This window comes from Protopterus annectens, chromosome 3.part1 (genome assembly GCF_019279795.1).
Source record: "Protopterus annectens isolate FY-2018-M chromosome 3.part1, PAN1.0, whole genome shotgun sequence".
NCBI lineage: Eukaryota > Metazoa > Chordata > Ceratodontiformes > Protopteridae > Protopterus > Protopterus annectens.
In genome coordinates, this window is record NC_056732.1 from 4,036,183 (window position 1) to 4,053,761 (window position 17,579).

Below are 17,579 nucleotides of genomic sequence, written 5' to 3' on the forward strand. Positions count from 1 at the left end.
AATAGGTAGTCAGTTGCCTTTGTCTGGCGTGAGATAAGCCATCTGGGTAGTTGTATTTAAGCTTGCACCCAGGAATATCATCTCTTGAGAGGGTACTAGTTTTGATTTCTGTTCGTTGACTGTGTACCCTAGGCATGGTAGTAATCTCTTTACAAACGCCAGATGCTGTAGTAAAAATTCCTTGTTCTCTGCTTCAATGAGGCAGTCGTCCAAGTAAGGATATATTTGCATTCCTCTTTGTCTGCAGAATGCAATTACTGGTGCCAGGCACTTTGTGAAGACCCTGGGTGCAGTAGATAAGCCAAAGAGCAGTGCAGAGAATTGGTAGTGCATTGAGCCAGCTTTGAATCTGAGGTATCTTCTGCATGTTTGTCTGATTGGGACATGCAGGTATGCCTCTTTTAGATCTAAAGTCACAAGCCAAGCCTTCTTGCCCAACATGGGCAGAAGCTGCTGTAGAGTCAACATTTTGAATTTTGGAATATCCAGATATGTGTTTAGAACAGATAGGTCTAGTATTGGTCTCCAGGCTTTGTCCTTTCTGGGTACCAAGAACAGTCTTGAATAGAATCCTTGTCCCTGCTCTTACTCTGGTACTTGTTGAATGGCCTTCATGTCCATGAGGGATGAGACTTGTTTTTGCGCCTCCGCCCATTGATGTTTTGGCAGGTCTGGCCAACCGTTTGCCCTTGGCAGGGTACGGAAGTGAAACTTGTAGCCTTCTGACACTATGTTTAAGACCCATTTGTCCTGGGTTATTATGTGCCAATTTTGAGAAAAAAGTGCTAGCTTTCCCCCTAAAGGTGCTGCCAGAAGATAAGTGCTTGACGCAGGCAGGGGGAAGTCATTGGGACTGTTTCCTGTATGGCTGTGATTTGTCTTCTCCAGTTTTGAAGGTAGAAGCACCCCATTGTTTAGACCTGTATGAACCTTGGGGCTGGGATCTGCCTCTAGGGTATCTGTATCTGCCCCTTTGTGGCCTGTCTGACACTGGAAAGGACCAATTCTTTGTACGTCAGAGTCTGCTAAATCTTGGTGGCTGTACCTGTAAGAAATCATTGACTGTTTGCATAGATTTAGCTTTGTCCTCCATTTTCTTTAACACCTCTTCTGCTTTAACACCAAACAAAGCATCATGCTGTAATGGAGCATCTAATAATTTTGCCTTAACATGATCAGGTAGATTTTGTTCCTTTAACCAAGCATGCCTCCTAATGACAGAACCCGTAACTGTGGCCCTGCAGGAGGCCTCCAGAGAATCAAAACTACATTGTATGCTTTCCAACTTGTTCAGCTGCATGCAATAAATCCTGCATTTCTTTGTTTTCTGCACATTCAGAATTTATCAACATTTTCTGTTTAAGCAGTGACATAATATATTGCTGATATTTGAGCATATGAAACTGACCGTTTAAAGCTCTTACAGCCAAGGTAGCAGAAGTGTAAATCTTTTTTCCCCATCTGTCCAGTGCCCTAGAATCCCTGTCAGAGGGAGTAGGGTTTTTTGCAGTGGAAGCCTTGACCCCTTTGGGACCCTGAGAGATAGTTTCTGGGTCAGCAGCAGGGTTTTTTGAAAAGGAATTTATGAGAGTGAGGAACCCTGTAGTACCTGTCTGGCTTAACAAGCACTGGAGGTAAGGAGTCAGGGGTCAGACTGGACTCTGAAAATACATCATCTACAATGTCTAACACAGGTGGAATAGCTAGGGGCCTGTGTTGTGGTAATAAAAGGAAGTCTCTGAGCCTTTTCTTAGATTCAGAATAATCTTGACTCTCCCAGTGGAAATGCTCCCTCATGGTATGTAAAGTTTCCCCAAAAGAATAATCCTCCGGAGAGGCTGAAGGGATAGATTCTTCAGCATCAGAATCCTCATAGGGAGGAAGAGAGTATTCCTGATCAGAAGAGGAATCAGATGAAATGGAAACCTGATCTGAAGATTTATATTCTGTCTCTTGCCTAGGCCTCTTATCAGGTGGGGGATGGGAACCCCTGATCAAGGTAATTAGGTCTTCGGCCATTTTGAGCATCTGTTTTTTAGGCATGGAGGCCTGTCCATGAGGCTGTTGTACTTGTTTCTTTGTCTTTAAAGATGCTTTAGTCTTTGCCTTAGAAGCTGATTTAACATATAATTGTGTAGGTCTGAAAACACCCTCAAAAGCCGATGCCTGCTCAGTGGCTCCGGACCCATCTGAGGGAATAGTTTCCGAAGGTCCAATACCTTGAGCTTCCAGCGGCCTAGTCGACTCTACGTGAGTGTCGGTAGTGGCCTGCGAGTCTAAAGTAGTGGTCGTCAGGGGTTGCGAAGGCACCTCACCGAGAACTGGCGACTGGCTTAGAAGCCTCGTCGTCGGTTTTGGACCTCGGATGCCTGTCCTTTTCTTTGCGTTTCTTGTGAATTCTGGTAGTCAGATGGCTATCCGACGACATTGTATAGTTAAATCTTCTGCCAAAATAGTGAAATGCAAAATCGTACCGATGCTTAATAGTACGTTGGTTAAATCTAGCACAAAACCGACAACTAGCAACATCGTGGTCAGGGCCTAGGCAAGGAATACAGTAAGAATGAAAGTCCTTATGAGGTATTTGCTTCCCACAAGAAATACAATCATTAACTTTTTCTGACATCGGTCTGGAGCAAGAAAAAGTTTCAACGGGGTACTTAGCTTTTAGTGAAGACTTCGGATCTGAAATTCGAACACGAAAATCTCAGGAGTCGGCCGACCGGCACTTGCGAACTGCTTTTGCTTCGGGCACCATGCGGCAAGAAAGACTGACGAAAATGGCGTTGGCTGCATCTTTTATACACCTGGCGCACTGACGTCAGGGAAGAGGCGAGAGTAACTGACACCGGACCTAGACTTTGGAATTCAGGCCGACTGAAGGTAGCCTGCCAGCAGGATAACCCAGTTGTAATGATTGCAACAGTGAAACACAAAGACCATCACAGGAATCCGACTGAGAATCTGGGTGGTCTTCCAGGCTTTCACCAGCTTCAACAGAGAAGTCCAGAGGAGGCAGTACAGCAGAAGAATCCAAATGAACTTTCATCACAGATGGCTGATCCTCTTGGTCAGGATGATTCTGCCACAGTACCCTGAACCAACAATTTAAGACGCTGGTTCTCTAGGTAAATAGCCAAAGTGGAGAGCTGACTATGTAAAGTTTTTGGGAGACACAGCTGACAAACAGAACAAGATGTACAGTCATGAGAAGCACCTAAGCAAAGCAAGCACAGCTCGTGATGGTCCTTATGAGGAATCTGTCTCCCAAATTGACATTTCCCTCTTCTGGATGTCATGTAAACCAACAATCACCAAAAAAAGTAAAATGAAAAGAAAAACCATAATGGGGCACTTATCTGAAAATGACTTGGCTACAGCAGACAAAACAGTGTTCAGACCAATGATCGGAGTTGGTGCTTGGACTGGTAGCCAATGAAGTTCTGAGGATGGTACGTCTGTACATCAACTTTATGCTGTACGCTGAAGGTTTTGGTATACTGGCCGGATGTCAGGCTGCCCTAGACAAGGGATCCCAACTGTATGTAATACTGCAACAGTGATATAGGATGTCATAATGTACAACTGTCTTCAGCTGCATGCTTCTTGATTCTCACTGAACATTTTCTAATGCAACATAAAACAAGCAAATTTCATTGCAGATGCTGGAAACTTAGCATTCTTCATGGCTTTCATCATTTTGTCTTATTTTTGAAACCTTCTTGCTTTAAAAAAACACTTGTTTATAGATTAAGCCAATGTCATTAATCTAGGCATTCATCTTTGTAAAAATACGAGAAAATATCACAATTTTACATATAATATAACAAATGTACTTTTACAACCCACATCAGCAGCCCAGGATTACACCGTATTAACTTAAACTTGCCTTTGTCCAGCCTTTCTTCTCTTGTTACACTGTAAAGCATATATTTCTTACGACTAAAAAAATACTAGGTTACTCTGATATATGTAATACTTGCACCAGTCACTAAAAGGAGCCCCCATACATACGTTTAAAATACTCCTGACTGCACACTACACAAAACCGTTTTACCATAGAACATGGAGTTTTTACTATAAAATTTTTTACCCAAATATTAATCAAAAGCAAAGTTGTTTTATTTAGTTACTTTTTTCTTTTAGCATTGCTCTACACATTGACATAAAGTTGGGTATATGTTTTACAGTCCCCCTACAAGTTTAACAAAATCAAGAAAAGTCCAATTTTTCTCAGCCACATTTTCTTGCAAAGCCTTATTTCACAAATGTGACTGATGCTTTGTAGTCTACCATTTCTTCATTAATTTCAGTGTTGCTGGTCTTCATCCTATTCACCTCCATCTCCCAACACTAGACTGGTTCAAGGCCAAGGCACTCCTGCTTCTTCTGGTCAACTCCTCTGTTATTTCCTCTCTCTCTCTCTTAATCATTTTCCTTTGGAAGATTGGAAAAGGTATCACTGGGAAAGTCTCTCTATGAGCTTTAATGTCAGAGGTATGAAAAGCAGATTCCTCTTCTGTATGACAGCTCACTTTTTTTTGGATAAACTTTTTTTATTTCCTCCTTAGCTCATTCTGTATCAAAAATATCTTTGATCCTCCGGGAAAAAAATAATCTGAAGACAGAGCAGTTTCAATCTCTCACCTGCCTTTCGACAGTCCCTGACTGCTGGGATAAATTTTCTTCTCTACTTCCTGGTATACAGTGAATAATCATTTTCCACAAACACTCTTCTGTTTCCAATTTTAATACTTTCCTTTCTGCTACAGTTTATCAGATTAACTCTTTCTACTGGTATAATTGTACCTTTACTAATACAGACAGGTTTTGGTTGCTTTCTCATGGCCAATTTCTAAGTCAGTGTTGCCCATTCAATTAACAAATCCTGCTGTAGAATACTAGTCCAGTTGCTTATGTGCTTTCATAAAATTGATGCAACCTGTTCCTTCCAGTTTCTCTGATACAGCAAAAATCTCAAGTTTTCTCTGCATGCTTCTAACTCTACCATTTTTAAACTACTTTTCTAGAGAAGTCCCACAATCAGCCGTCTTTTTCTTCAACCTCTGACTTTCCACTTGATCAGTTCCTCTGAAGAGCTAGTTAAAGCTTCTTTTACCTTTTCCAGCCTTTTGATATTTGAGTCGAGATATTCCTTCAGTGTTGCAAAAGTACATGTGATTTGTTTTTCATCTAAATGACTGGAAGTCATCTCTTGTACCAAAGCTGAACCCTGAACTGCTTTTTGCAAAACAGTTGCAGGATTCTTACTGCTCTGTTTTCTCTCTGCCTTTTCTATTTGATTTTCTTTTAGGCACTCTACATTTCCTTTTTACTGGCATTCAGACAGTGTACTTACTATCTAGTAACTGAATTTTTCTCAAGCTGACAATATCCATCCATCCTCAATCCCTTTTCCCATTGTTCTACATGGAGTTGGGGGTGTCAACTTCCGCAGTGAATCATCTTGAACCAAGGTTTACACTGCCGGATGGCTACCCCTGCCGCAGTAGTTCATTTGCACCATTCACTCGCACGCACACACTCTCACCAACAGCCAATTTAGAGTGTCCAGTCCACCTACTGCATGTCTTTGGAATGTGGGAGGAAACCCATGTGACCACAGGAAGGAGATGCAGACTCTGCAAAGAAGGCACCCCAGCCGGGAATCAAACCAGAAAACCTCTTGCTGTGAGGTAACAAGCTAACTGCTCCAGCGACGTAGCCACCCCTCAAGTTGACAATATTTATTTATTTATTTAACATTTGTTGACTGGGAAAGTCCGACTAGGACACAGTCTATTTTCAGCAGAGGCCCGGGAGAAATGCTCCAGATGTATGTCTTTGGACTGTGGGAGGAAACCTGAGTACGCAGAGAAAACCCACACAAATGCAGGGAGAACATGCAAACTCTGCACAGAAGGCACCCCAGCCGATAATCAAACTGGATAACTTCTTGCTGTGAGGCGACAATGTTAACTGCTACACCACTGCACCACCATTTTCGCCCCATTTTTTGAGGACCCATGTAACAGAATATCTCTGGCTCTTATTTCTCAGTTTCTTTTTGACACTGGGAGAGCTGAAATTAAGCTGCTTAGTGTCCAGCCATCTTGAAAGTTGTTCCAAAAGGAATCATACCAGAGTTTCTGGAAACTGTAATCCACCAATTCAGGCATTGCTGAGGAGATTCAAATGTGACAGACCTTCATTTGGCACTAAAGAATTAATAACTGACTCTCTGTGACAGACTTTAGGCTCCCTCTCATGGAAGTGGATTAGCCAATGCCCTATCAGAGAGTTAGAGGAGGGGATTCTGAGCTCTGGTAAGCTACTAGCTACCAGTGGTGGGCTTGTGCGTGCGCAGAAACCATATGTCACCGAGGCAGTGTCAATGATGAGCATCAACACTGTCTGACTTGAGTTGTGGAGAGGATCCTCAAGGAAGGAGTTTTTTCTATCCACTGCTAACTGTAACTCTGCTAGAAAACCCTCAAAACCCATTTGTCTGAGACAACCTGTTGCGATAAGGTTGTACTGTGGGCCACAAACAGGACGTGATGCAAGATAGGAGTGGGAGGGAAGGTGACTGGGTTTCTGGCATAGTCATTTCGAGGCTAGTACTGGATACTTTTTTGGAAAAAAAACTTGTTTTTTTTTGGAATTGTTACTGGTCCCCTCCTGTCATCTCTTCTTAGGTGTCTGCATGTTAGCAGGTGGAAGTGCTTGCATGTTTTGTCTTTTAAAGGGAGTAGAGGGCTGAGAAAGAAAGAAAGAACCAGAGGACCTGAAAAATCCTGGAAAGTCCCTTCATTAATCTACCCTTTTCACCCCATTTTTTGAGGGCCAAACGTAACAGAAGACCCAAATAAAACCTTCTGTCAAGGAGGAGCTCAATTTTTTTTTTTACTTTAAATCACATGAAAATTTTCAATTCCCGTACCTAAACATATTTTCTCAAGATTGTATCTGAAGCAGGTGCCCTGAAAACATCAACATGATCATATATACTTTTAAGGCATGTTTAGAAACTTGGGACAGGTTAGAAACAATTTGATTCAAGTAAGACCTACCTTTGGGAGGCTAGGAAGCAGAAAACTCCCTTGAACTATTAGCAGATTTCAGCATAAACTTCCACGCAACTTTTCACCCCAGTAATAAGAATTCCAAAGGATAGAGTAGAGTAAGAAGGGAGTCTCTTATCCAGTTTGTCAAGCAGCTTACCCTCTTTATCCCCAGGAACTGGGTTAAGGGGTGGTGAGGAGTCTGACTGGAGCAGGAGCAGCAGAGGAAATAGCTGCTGGATCTGCTCCAAGATGATCAAAGACACATTTGTTAGTTTTAGAGACTTTTTAAGTTTATCTTCCTTTTTTAGGTACTGATGGCTGTGAATCAAGAGAGCTGCATGCAGCACTGACAGCATTCTTCAGAATGGGAGGAATTTGTGCAATATGGTGGACTTCTTTGTCTAATAAATCATAGCACATGCCAGTTAAGGGGGAACCATGCACCTGTTCCCATGAAAATGCATCCTTTATTCGAGAGACAGTCTCAGAAAAAGAGAAAGCCTCCATCTGTAACAATCTCAGGCTCACTGTCTAAAGAGTCAGAGCGTTGGGCTATAGAATCCTCAAGTGATACAACCATGTCTCTGCCCACATCAGAAAGAATATCTTCATTGTTGGAAGTGGATGAATAAGAAGAAAAGGAAGCACTTGGTACCCAGTATCAACACTCTGCAACAAACTCCTGGCCAAGGTAAGAATTAGAAGTTATGTACTCACCATAACGTTCCATCTGAGTAGGTGACTTCATTCGGATGCAACCTGTGGGTATCGGATCCGACCTCGGATCCGAGCCGGCAATTCAAAAGCTTAGGCTCCGAGCTCCTAGCTCCTCCCTCTTACCCATAACCCCTTGCCACGCCCTGACTGACCTCAGATTGAGTTTGCCTCAAATACTGACCACAGTATACTAAAAAAAGCATAACTACTCGCTCTATAAAGGTCAGGGGGATGGAGGGGATAGTTACCGAATGAAGTCACCTACTCAGATGGAACGTTATGGTGAGTACATAACTTCTAAATCTGAAGTAGGAAGACTTCATTCGTCTGCAACCTGTGGGACAGAGTCCCTAGCTACCTGAATCTTGGGCGGCCATCATGGAAGGATGTTCGAGCACCGCTGAGCCAAAGGATGCTCTTCCTCTAGAAACAACATCCACCTTGTAATGAGAAATAAAAGTATGAGGCGAGGCCCAAGTAGCTGCCGCAGATATCATCCAACTAAACACGGGACTTAAAGGCGGCTGACGAGAAACAGCCCTAGTAGAATGAGCCGTAACCCTCTTAGGAGCAGGTCTGCCTGAAGTGTCATATGCCTGCAATATGCAATTAGCAATCCATTTAGACAGAGTGACTTTAGACACTGCTTTACCCAGAGCAAATTTAGCAAAGGAAACGAACAGCTGATCTGATTTCCTGTGGCCAGCTGTCCTGTTAATATAAAACGTAATTGTCTATGAACATCCAATGAATGCAATTTGTATTCCCTTTGTTTGAATATTTGGGAAAAAACAGGCAAATTGATTGACTGGTTAATATTGGATTCAGAAGAGACCTTTGGAAGAAAAGATGGATTGGTCCTGAGGCACACCCTATCAGGGAAGAAAGAAAGGTAAGGCGGTTTGACACAAAGAGCCTGAAGCTCAGACACCCTTCTGGCTGAAGTGATAGCTACCAGAAAGACAGTCTTCCAGGAAAGGAATTTTAAATCAGCAGAAGCAGCAGGCTCGAAGGGAGGAGCAGTAAGGGCCTGCAGGACTAAAGACAAATCCCAAGGCGGTACAACCTCCTTGACTGGAGGCCTTAATAAAAAAACTCCCTTGAGAAAAGATTTGCATAATTTCGCTGTCATAAGGGGAGCTGTGTCCTGTCCAATGTGATAGTGCGATATAGCCGCCAATTGTACTTTAATCGTGGATGAACTGGCCCCTTGATGAAAGAGGTCTGTTAGAAAGTCTAGCACCGCAGAGATAGGTGCTGAAAAGGATCCACCATTCTCTGCCCTGCCCATATAGAGAACCTCTTCCATTTACTCCGATAAACCTGTCTGGTAGAAGGTTTATGGGCAGCCACCAAAATTGCTTTGACCGGTGAAGAGATACCGGGAGTCCTAATTAAGGTTGGAATTGGAGCAGCCAAGCTGTCAACTTCAGGGTCCAGGTTGGGAACTGGCATTCCCAGAGGGTGAGAGATGAGATCCGAATTGGATCCAGAATCCATGGTGGATTGATTTTGTGAGACCATACGAAGGGGAACCAAGGTTGTCGAGGCCAGAATGGGGCAATGAGAATCATTCTGCTCCCCAAACTGTTGGCTTTCTGCAGAAACCTCTGCATCAGAGGAAGTGGAGGGTAGGCATAAAGGAGACCGGGAGGCCAAGCATGCACCAGAGCATCCTCGAACTCCCTGGTGGGGAAGTAGAGCGAAGAAATTGTCGGATTTGGCGTTTGAGGGAGAAGCAAAAAGATCGCAACAGGGTTGCCCCAAACGGCAAAAATCTTCTTCGCTACTTGAAGGTTTAGGGACCACTCGTGTGGAGAAAGGATGGTGCGACTGAGCTTGTCCGCAAGGATGTTGGACTTTCCCGGAATGTGCGTTGCTATCAGAAAGCGTTTGGTGGAAATTGCCCATTCCCAAACTCTCATGGCCTCTCGACAAAGGGGATAAGACCTGGTTCCTCCCTGCTTGTTGATATACCAGACTACGGACATGTTGTCTGTCTGAATCGCAATAGTCCCTGTAGGAATAACGTGGTGAAGTGCTTGCAACGCTAGGAGCACCGCCCTCATTTCCAGGACATTTATATGCAATGATGTCTCTGTGGGATTCCACGTGCCTTGGACAATCTTTCCCAGAATGCCCCCCACCCGAGGCAAGAAGCGTCCGTGGTCACTGTGGCTCGGGAAATGCAGCAAAAGGTCTCCCTACCAGGGGCTCCGGAGAAAGAAGCCACCACAGAAGGGAGTCCCTGCACGCCTGCTGACCGCAATCGGAGGCGTCTGAGAGGAACAAAGAGGAGACCACTGAACTTGAAGGGTCCATTGAAGAACCCGCATGCGTGGCGAGCATGAAGTAGAAGCGGGATAGCTGCCGCCATAGAACCTAGGGCCCTCAGGACCGAAGCTGCAGTTGGTGGCGGTTGAAAGATTGCTGTCACATGTCACTTCCGGCTGTCGATACGGTCCGGGGTGAGGAAGGCTCGCATTGATCTGGTGTCTAGTCTTCCTCCTATGAAATCTATAATTTGAGTTGGATTCAGGAAAGATTTCTCCCAGTTGATCGTTATGCCCAGCCTTGGTGCTAGTTGAAGGAAGTAATCCCTGGCTGAGCACAGAAGATGCCTTGATGATGCCGTCAGGAGCCAGTCGTCCAGGTACGGAAAGACCTGTAATCCCTGGAGCCTCAGGTGGGCCGCTACCACCGCTAACACCTTGGTAAACACCCTGGGGGCTGAGGTGAGACCAAAGGGGAGGACCCTGAACTGATAGTGACTGGCTCCCAGCCGAAGCGAAGAAACCTCCTGGACCGTCTGTCCATCCGAATGTGGTAGTACGCATCCTTGAGGTCTATGGAACACATCCAGTCGTTCTCCCTCAATAGAGGGAGTATAGATTGCAGGGTGACCATCCGGAACTTTTGCTTGGTTACTGACAGGTTCAACAGGGAAAGGTCTAAAATTGGTCTTAAGTCCCCGTCTTCTTTGGCACCAAAAGAACCTGGAGTAAAACCTAATCCGGCTTGATCTGGGGGCCAGCTGGATGGCTCTTTTTCTAGCAGCTGCTCGATTTCGAGCTGCCGCCTCCCTGATCGGGTGGAACATCTGGGAGGCTGCGAGATTTGGGAATCTTGATTAGGGGTATTGAATATCCTCTGGATATGAGTCGAAGCACCCAACTGTCTGTTGTTATGGACTCCCAAGAAGTCAGGTGCATCGAAAACCGCCCCCCGACTGCCTCCAGAGACGGACAGCCGGGCAACCCTTCAGGGCTGCTGCGTGGGTCTCTCAGAGAAAGGTTCTCTGGACCCAAAATTGCCAGGAGCCCCCCTGCCTCTGGCACGACGACCTCCCCGTCCTCCTCTGCCACGGAAGGACTGGTTATCCTGAGCAGGTTGGGACTGCTGCGACTTCCGGAACCACATCTTCTTCTGTCCCTTTTGGTTCTTAGAGAAGGACCTCTGGGGAGCTGAGAAGCGGACTCCGACGGCAGACAGCGTCTTCCCGTCCTTTTCGCTCTGGATAAGTGTCTCGCGAACAGTCTTGCCAAATAAGGCAGAACCATCGAAAGGGGCATTCGCGAAGGTCGCCTTAAAGGGCTCAGCAAAATCACAATGGCGGAGCCAGGCCTGTCGCCTCATGACAAGGCCTGCTCCGCTGGCTCTAGCGGCTCCCTCAGTAGCATGAGACAGCAGCCGCATAGATGTATTGGATACAGATCTGAGAGTGGCCATTCGGTGGAATAAACCTGCTTATCCTCACTCGAGATGGACTCCGGGGAGATGCAGCGTACTCTTTAATCAGGTCTCGCTGCATCCTAATGACATCGCCATGTAGTTCAGCGCTCTCAAGGAGAAGGTCGCTGAACTAAACACTCGCTTCCCAATTCGATCCATCGAACAGGACTCCTTGCCCGGAGGATGGACGGAGGGACTCTCCTGGGCCAATTCCCTCTTCGTGGCTGCAGCCATCATCATGGCATCTACTGGGGACCCTTACTCCAGTGGGTGCGGTCTGATGGAGGAGAAAGAATGCGATCCGGGCGTTTTGGGATAGGCTCAATGGTGTCCGGATCCTTCCACGCCTGATAGATATAAGATCTACCAGGGGTCAGCAGGAGGGACACCCAAGAGGTAGAAGGGCCGCCTCGAATGCCTCCAAGAACACAGACTCGTCCGAAGAAGCCTTGGGGCAGACCACCCCTGATCCTTAACATCTCCATGATGTCTCCAAATGAGGCGTCCTCAGGGGGTGACCTAGGGAGCCTTCTCCTTCATCCAAGTCCGTGTCTTCAGTGACGGACTCAGGGAGTCCATGTGCCTCCTCTTGCACTTGCGCTTCCGAGGTACATCATCGGGGGCTGTCCGAGGAGTACTCTTCAGCAGATGGATGTTCCAAGGGAACCACTTGGGACATCGAGGCGGGCTGTCCCTGGGACCGGCTGGTGGGGCCTGGCCCAACTGCAATGGAGTGCGGGATGGAGCCGTGGCAGGGACCGGGGTCCGGATGTCCTCGACAGTGCCCTTTCCATAACGTTGAAAGCCGAGGGGAGCCAGCTTCTCTAAGCCCGAGCCGACCCCACTCGGATCCGGCGTGCGGATCGGGTCGGAGCGAAACCGTCGGATCCGAGACCAGTGTGCTCCGACCTGGGCGGAGCCGAAGACACACCAGCTCCCTCGGATCCGAGGCTCGGCCCTCGGCTCCGAGGTCGGGTCCGGTACCCGAAGCACTCAAGGGATGGGGACGGATCCGAGGTGCGCCGACCAATCGGATCCGACCCACCCCGGATCCAAATCTGCACGGCCGAAAGCTCCGAACCCGTGGTATGGGTCGGAGAAGGAGCTGAGGCGAAAAAGGGTCGGCCCCTCCCGGTTGGGGGCTAGGAGCACTCCATTTGCATTTGGGCCTGGATGAATTTCCTCATCATCCGGTCCATATCAGCTTCGCTCATCGAAAAAGTAGATCTGGAGGGGGCCACCGTAGCGGACCTAGAGCACCGTCTCGGTGACCTCCTGGAAGGGCTAGCCTCCTCCTCCTCGGGTCCAGGAGAGAACCGAGGGAGTGGAGCCGAGGAGGAGGAAAGCTAGAAGGCACAGGGAAGCCCGCTAGATGGAGGAGCCGAGCTGGAAGCTCCGGCCCTCCGCTTGTGGTGCCTCGCCCTGTGCCGCTGCTTCTGTCTCTCCCTAGAATCCTTCCCTCCGGCATTTTAAGGGAGGTTGAGTCCCAGCCGGAGGGAGAACAGCAACAAGTTGCTGACTGGAGGGCAGAGGCGAAGCAGTATCTGGGGTAAAAGACCGCCAGCACTAACCGACCTCCGTTCCCTTAAAGCCCGGGTTGAACCCTGCACAAATGGTACAACCAGAAGACAGGTGTTCAACCCCAAGCATTCTTGACCAGTGTGGCCATCTGCTGGGGACAGCTTATGGCCACACTGCACATTTCGAAAAAAGACAGCCTTAGGGGCTTCAGACATGACACCTAAGGCCTAAACACACCTGACACACACACAAAACTACGAAAACCCGAGAAATTTAACTAAAGAGGGAGGAAAGCCTTAACCACACAACACTAACTATTTTTAAACAAAAACTCAGAATTTCAATAATTTTCCTGTCAGAAAAACCACTTATCTGAAAAACCACGCCAGGAGCTCAAGAATTCCGTTGCTTCTTGAAAAGCGGCAAACGAAATCTGAGGTCAGTCAGGGCGTGGCAAGGGGTTATGGGTAAGAGGGAGGAGCTAGGAGCTCGGAGCCTAAGCTTTTGAATTGCCGGCTCGGATCCGAGGTCGGATCCGATACCCACAGGTTGCAGACGAATGAAGTCTTCCTACTTCAGATCATAATTTTTACACACACAAACCATTTTTCTGTTACAAGAATGATTAACTTGCAGTTTCTTTTTCCTAGAAATACCCTTGTAGGAAAACCAAGAAAGAGAAGGCATACTATCCTGAGTAAGAGGTCTCTTCCGCTGCCACCTAGGGAAGACCATCCCTGGGTGTCTTCGCACCTAAAATGGATGGTTCTCCTATGTCCACATCAGACACTTAAACAGCCAAAGAAGACATGCCTGATTCCTGTCCGTAATGGCCAGCAAGGCTACACCAGTGGGATTAGAGGAAACCAGAAAATGGTCTGAGGAACCATCAATGGCTAATGCAGCTTCCCCCATCAACTGATGTACAAACTGAGCCTCAAGGGTTCTTGCTTTAACTGTTTTGTCTTTTTTTAATTTTAGGTACACTGGGAGAAAGATCAGCAGGACTGGGATAAGTATACATGTTGTGTCTAAGGAAGAAGCTTGATTTGCAGTAAGCTATGGTGTAGGGAGTCTGTCGGAAGATAAGTTGTCACTCAGTACTCACAAGCAGTGCACAAATCATCAAAAAAGTCCCACTCCTCTAACACAAAAGTCCCATTCCTCTAACACAATTAAGTATACAACCAGCACACAATTATTCCCCTGTACAAAACTTGGATACTTTCCCCAACATGAATGCTAACTAAAAACTCTGTCAGTTGAGTTGCAACATTCTATACATGAGCACTCACACACGAATTCAGTCCATAAAATAAATGACTGAAAAAAATCATCATATTAAAGTATAAAAACTTGAACCTAAGGCCTACAAGCTTAAACAGACAAGTTAAACCTAGAAAGCAGTTCCTAGAACCAAAACAGTGGTGCTTTTAAGAATGGCTTCAGATGTTATTGAAAAGCCAATGTTCTTAAAAAGATGCATCACAACTCTGTAAAAAAAAAAAAAAAAAGATAAAAATACTATATATACCTTTAAACATATAAATGAGTGTGGAAGGACTCACAAAATGTGGGCTTATCTGCCCAAAAGCATGCCTTAAGGCTGACTGCAGTTCCTGAGAAGCCTCAGAGCTGCATCTACATGAGGCAGCATTAACATACTGACTATTTTTAGTGATTCTGGCTGCTTATATAGCTCCCTACAAAAGGGCTTAACCCACAGGCAAGCCATAGTGACAATGAGGGATGGGGTTGAAAGCTTATGGAAGCTAGCTAATTACTGTATTCTTGGCAGGGTACAACAGGCTATTGCATCAGTAAGAATGATGAATATTGGTCAGGAGAAATGAATCATGAAAAATACCATATATGTGTATTACTTACAAAACATACTGTAAATATGACCTCTAAATCACAACAGGTAATATATGTCATGCGAAAATGGTCTTCCTTTTGATGTAGCCTAACAACCCCATACTTGGTGCATCCACCTTCTCACTAGTTCTCCAAAAGCTCAGTACGTTTTATTAACTACACAGCCAACCAAAACAAACCCAATAATATATGTGTTCATCTACAGAGTGAGCTGAAAACCCCAGAATCCAAAACTTTTACATTTTGGTGTCATGTTTTTTTTCCCTCAGCGCTCTGTCTACAACGCTAGTTAGTGTTAATCCTCAGTATGATTATTCAGTACTTATTTGCTCAAATCAATATGTGAAGTCAGATTAGGGTACTGTATCTCCACCACTCCCTCATCCTTCCTTCCAACTAAGAATAAATTACCTTTATGTGTTATCCAAAATGAGTTATAAAAAATGTCATTACATTATTTCAAGGTAACACCCCAATTGTACAGCTACTAACTGTACTGCTCTGTGCTGCCATTACACTTGAGGATGAGGCCTTGCAAACTACTGACTGGGTCACAGCACAATGAAATAACTACTACTAATTGTTACAGTTCGTGTGTTGCCACTACATTACTAACTCACCTATCTACCTACTGCTACTACCTAATCAATCTTTCAGAATGTAATACACCCTGGTTACATTTTTTGTCCTATTACCTGCGCTCAGATCTGTCTTCTCACCTTGCACTCTTTCATATTTTCTCTTCTCATACACAAACTGTATTCTCATAAGTAATATTTTGAAGGGAATACTCACTTGTGTATCACTGAGGAACATACAAGCAAAGGCCACTCTGTCACGCACTGCTACACTGCTCTGAAACTAAAGAAATAAAACAATACAAATATAATAAACATAAATGTCAGAAACAGCATTTATTTCAAACTCTAGAAAATATTTTCATATTCCATCACACAACATACAATTCTGAAAGAATAATTTTCCTGCAACAAAATTATGGTATTGAGATCTAAAACAGCTTAGTCTGATCACAGACTGCCACATTTTGACTATTAGACTTGGAGTAGCTACAGTGTACTTATTTACTAATGTGATGGACAGGAAAACATTTTACTATTACTAAGTGCCATATTATGCTACAAACGAGTTGAACCCAAGTAAATCCCATTAACATATTTCTCTAATAAATACTATCAAATAGTTACATGTTGCATAAAAAATAGTTATGCAAAAATTTACCACTATTGCAGTATTCTTTTCAACAGGGATATCCAGCAAAGGATAGTCATATATCTGACCAGCCTAGCAAAGTGTGGGCCCTTCCATGTGCCATACGTTAGGCAAATGTGTTACATCTGAGTCATAAGGTATAAGTGACATACAAGTGCAAAACCCTCAAACGAACTGCCTCAGAAGAGCAGCAGCTGCAAATAAGGAAGAAAAGGTACACGTGCATGCAGAAAAAAGAAAAAAAGGTACACGTGCATGCAGAAAAAAGAAAAGAGAAGGTACACGTGCATGCAGAAAAAAGAAAAAAGAAAAGTGAAGGTACACGTGCATGCAGAAAAAAGAAAAGAAGGTACACGTGCATGCAGAAAAAAGAAAAGAGAAGGTACACATGCATGCAGAAAAAAGAAAAGAAGGTACACCTGCATGCAGAAAAAAGAAAAGAAGGTACACATACATGCAGAAAAACTAAAAGAAGGTACACGTGCATGCAGAAAAATGAAAAGAAGGTACACGTGCATGCAGAAAAAAAGAAAAGGTACATGTGCGTGCAGAAAAACGAAAAGGTACATGTGCATGCAGAAAAAAAGAAAAGAAGGTACACATACATGCAGAAAAATGAAAAGGAGGTACATGCAGAAAAATGAAAAGAAGGTACACGTGCATGCAGAAAAAAAGAAAAGGTACATGTGCGTGCAGAAAAACGAAAAGGTACATGTGCATGCAGAAAAAAAGAAAAGAAGGTACATGCGCATGCAGAAAAAAGAAAAAAAGGTACACATACATGCAGAAAAATGAAAAGGAGGTACATGCAGAAAAATGAAAAGAAGGTACACGAGCATGCAGAAAAATGAAAAGAAGCCCCTTTGGCAAGATGAAAAAGGGAAAACCCAACTGGAAGGGCCAAAATACTGCAACAATGATAACTGCTGCAGTATGCCTTATAGTAGGGAACAGTACTAAAGCTACTGTAAAGAATGGGAGGAGGAAAAAGGAACCCTAAAAGAAAAACAAGGAGGATGGACCTAGCAAAACTTTCTCCGGCCCTTAAAATCATATCCAACATACTGCTTAGTAAAAGTATGCACATAAGATCACTTAGCAGCTTCCAGAATGGATCTAACATTGAGACCCTTAAAAAAGCTCAAGAAGAGGCAACTACCCTAGTAGAATGACCACAAACAGAAATAGGAAGCTGTCTGCCATGAAAACAATAAACAAATAAAATGGCTTTAGAAATCCTAGAAGAAATGCTTTGTTTAGAAACTGCCAAACCCAATTTGTTGGCCTGAAAATAAGCTAAAAGTTTCTCGGATTTCCTAATATCTTTAGTCTTAATGATATAATACATGAGCTGTTTATGCAAATACAAACAATGAAGAATCCTCTCTACTACTTTGAGGATTCAGAAAGGAGAGAAGATGGATGGTCTGATTC

General features: G+C 44.7%; 1 protein-coding gene across 1 annotated transcript in view; it reads right to left on the minus strand.

The window, feature by feature from the left end:
* Positions 1–17,579, minus strand: part of MIOS (meiosis regulator for oocyte development) — an 876,134-nt gene that overhangs the window by 464,976 nt on the left and 393,579 nt on the right. The window contains exon 5 of the mRNA XM_044066490.1: positions 15,711–15,776. Within this exon, the coding sequence (XP_043922425.1) occupies positions 15,711–15,776 (66 nt within the window). The remainder of the gene's footprint in view (positions 1–15,710; positions 15,777–17,579) is intronic.